At 51.9% G+C, this 3300-nt stretch overlaps 1 protein-coding gene across 1 annotated transcript; it reads right to left on the reverse strand.

Annotated features, from left to right (window-relative positions):
• Positions 1 to 297: 297 nt before the first annotated feature.
• Positions 298 to 2657, reverse strand: LOC103669721 (antileukoproteinase). The gene is made up of 4 exons (XM_008698063.2): positions 2543 to 2657; positions 1733 to 1894; positions 1095 to 1244; positions 298 to 510 (listed from the first exon to the last, which is right to left on the reverse strand). The coding sequence occupies exons 1-3, from the start codon at positions 2622 to 2624 to the stop codon at positions 1096 to 1098; spliced, it is 393 nt and encodes a 130-aa protein (XP_008696285.1). The 5' UTR covers positions 2625 to 2657; the 3' UTR covers positions 298 to 510; position 1095.
• Between the last annotated feature and the right edge of the window lie 643 nt (positions 2658 to 3300).

Below are 3300 nucleotides of genomic sequence, written 5' to 3' on the forward strand. Positions count from 1 at the left end.
TCTGCTGAGCCTGCTATGGCCTAGCAACATTGCTCTTCGTTCATACACGTTGCATACCCCAGTGCTCCAAACACGGTCCCACTTGTGGGTAAAGAGATTGAGATATGCGAGATAAAGTCATTTGCGCAAAATTGCAGACCAGTATGTTTAGAGTCATGATGTAGATTCATGTCTGCCCGGCCCCGAAGCGTCTCCCTTCCACTCTGTATCTATCGCAGGGAGGCCACACAGCCACACATTCCCTCATCACCTCCCACCCAATTCACAGCACCAGCAAACCACAGAAGCATATGGATAGAAAGAAATGTGCTTGTTTATTTATTCACCAATCAACAGGCATTTCCTGAAAGACGAGTGCGTGCCAAGCCTTTCCCCAAAAGAGATATTGGTGTTAGAACCAAGTCTTGACCGTGGAGTGCCACCCCATCACTCCAAACCCGGGAGCAGAGAGCTGAGTTCCCAGACCACAGAGTAGGAATCCAGGGCCTCTTCCAAATGGCAGGAGTTGGGCTATGAGAGAAAATCGGATCAGAGCTTCAATACAGGAACCAGCCAAATTATCTCCCCATTCTTCCCCCAAGAAGCCCCCAAGACGGAGGAAATAGCAAGGTGATGGTATAGTGGGAAAAGTCTTGGTGTCAGGAGACTGAGTTCACGTCTCAATGTTACTGTAGAACTCTGCACTCAGAGCACTGAGTTCGATTAGCCTCAAAATCCGTTGATCTTTTGGGCTTTGACCCTCGACAACATGCTGGAGATGATCTTAATAAGAAATACTTAACACACATGGTGCTTTACAAAGCACTCTCAGTTTCATTATGTCCATTTTACAGATAAGGAAACTGAGACTCAGAGAGCCCCTTACCCAGGCCCTCACCCAGAAGGGTTGGAATATAATCAAAGCTATGAGTGATCCTACAGAAATCCTGGCCCTGGGGCCTGGGGAGCAGTGCCCTTGAAGGACAAGGGGGCCAGGCAGAGGCTGTTTCAGGGGAAGAGACCAGGAGTCCCCCTGCTCATAGGTCACGGCTGCCAGAGGCTTGGGACAGAGAGGACTGGCAGGAGGGAGATGGGTGGGCCGGGCCCCTCCTTACCTTATTCAGGGGCCACGCAGACTTTCCCACACATGCCCCTACAGCACTTGAAGTCACTCACGCACTGACGGTCTGTCTCACAGTGGTTGGGGGGGTTGAGCATCAGGCACTGGCCAGTGACCACCGGACACCTGCCAGGCTTCACCCTATCTGGTGAGAGTAGAGTCACAGGTCAGAGGCTTTGCATCTTCTGTGCCATTCCTGCTTGCTGGACCCAGCCCCAGCCCAGCCCACGTGGGGAGAATCATATCTTCTCCATCCCCATGACCACCTTTTGCTTCCCAGGGCTTCCATATCCCCCTCAAGGCAGGATCCAGGTCTCCTCTCACATCAGGCCCCCTGTCCACAGAGGTGACCAGTTGTCCAGCACTGACTGGATGGATGGCTGTCATCTGCCTGCTTACCTGAATGGCCAGATGACTACTGCCCAAAAAACTGACTTCTGACAGACTGGCTGCTTCACCAGCCAGGTGAGTAAGTTCCTGTCTGGGGCAATGTGACTCCCTGGCCAGCTAACAAATTTGACTCAACTATTCCTGGAAAGGAGGAGACCTGGCAGGCCCAGCACCCAGTCCTGTCCCCCTAGGAGCTGCATTCTCAGGCTCACTCCCTCCCCATCAGCCCTTCCACCTCCTCACTTGGGTTGAAGATTTTAACGGGGTCCAGGCATCTGAATCCACAAACATCAGAGCAACATATCTGCCTATCTGGACACTGCCAGTCACTCTGGCATTCAGGCTGCTCGTAGCCAGAAAGGCACCGCGGAGATCGTATAGAAGGGCAAGCGCCAGCTTTCAACGCTGTTGGAGAGAATGTCAAGAGTCAAGGACGGAGCTGGGTGCGAAGTAGCCATCATGACTCCTGGACAAAACGCTGCTGTCCAGCAGAGACCCTCACCCAGATGACTGTCCACACAGACCAGAGGGAAATGCCTGTCTGACTTCCACAAGGAGTGACAGGCTTGATTAAGCCACACATGTGGGCAGATCCTGGAAAAGAGCAGAGGGCTCCCAGCCAAGGTTTCCTCCCCCAGGGAAAACAAGGCTCCACAAAGGCAAAGAGGCAGTCTGGGGGTGAGGGAAATGGAGAGAGAGAGACAAGGCAGATAGAGCCGACAGGACAGGTGGAAGCTAGAGCCAGAGGCAGAGACACAGAGACCAAAGGATAGAAACAGAAAGACGAGGAACCAGAGATAGATGACTGCAGGCTCACAGACAGGGTGAAGCAAGAGAGAGGTAAGACCAGAGGGAGTGGGGCCTGGGCTGACTGGATTCTCATAAAAGCACATCCCAATGCATCAGAGCCCAGATGGACATGAACCCACCCTCAGGGAGGTCTCTTGAAACTAGGCTGAGACATCAGAGCCTCTAGAAGGAGACACCCCCACTCCCCAGGAGCCCCGACCTCTGCCCTGCAGCCAAGACTGTGCCAGGATGGCTTCAACTCACCATTTCCAACACCTTGTGCAATGCAAGGTGCCAGACTTCCCAGGACAAGCAGCGCAAGAGGGAAGAGGCTGCTGGACTGCATGATGAGAGGAGGTGTGGCTCTGAGGGTCCATGCCAAACCTCATTATTTATACTTTTGCTAGTGGGTGTGGCCCCAACAGAATTTCCCTGGCCCCTCCCAGCTGTGATTGCACATACGGAAGCTAGGTGAGACCAGCAATGCTACTACCAGGGACACAGCGGCTCTTTCCTGTCCCAGGCAAGACTGCGAGGCCAACAGTAACTGCCAGGGAAGAAACAGAAGAGGCTGGCCTGGAAGATGTCACCAGGCTAATAAGGAGGCCATCTCAGTAAAGGGCTGGTATCCAAAAAATCTATAAAGAATGTATCAAACTCAGCACCCAAAACACAAAAAATCCAGCCAGCAGAAGACGTGAACAGACATTTCTCCAAAGAAGACATTCAAATGGCCAACAGACACACGAAAAAATGTTCAACACCACTCGGCATCAGGGAAATACAAATCAAAACCACAATGAGATACCACCTCGCACTAGTCAGAATGGTTAAAATTAACAAATCAGGAAATGACTGATGTTGGCGAGGATGCAGAGGAAGGGGAGCCCTCTTACACTGTTGGTGGGAATGCAAGCTGGTGCAGCCACTCTGGAAAAAGTATGGAGGTTCCTCAAAAAGTTGAAAATAGAGCTACCCTACGACCCAGCAATTGTACTACTAGGTATTTATCCAAAGGATTC

This window comes from Ursus maritimus, unplaced genomic scaffold (assembly GCF_017311325.1).
Source record: "Ursus maritimus isolate PB19 unplaced genomic scaffold, ASM1731132v1 scaffold_22, whole genome shotgun sequence".
NCBI lineage: Eukaryota > Metazoa > Chordata > Mammalia > Carnivora > Ursidae > Ursus > Ursus maritimus.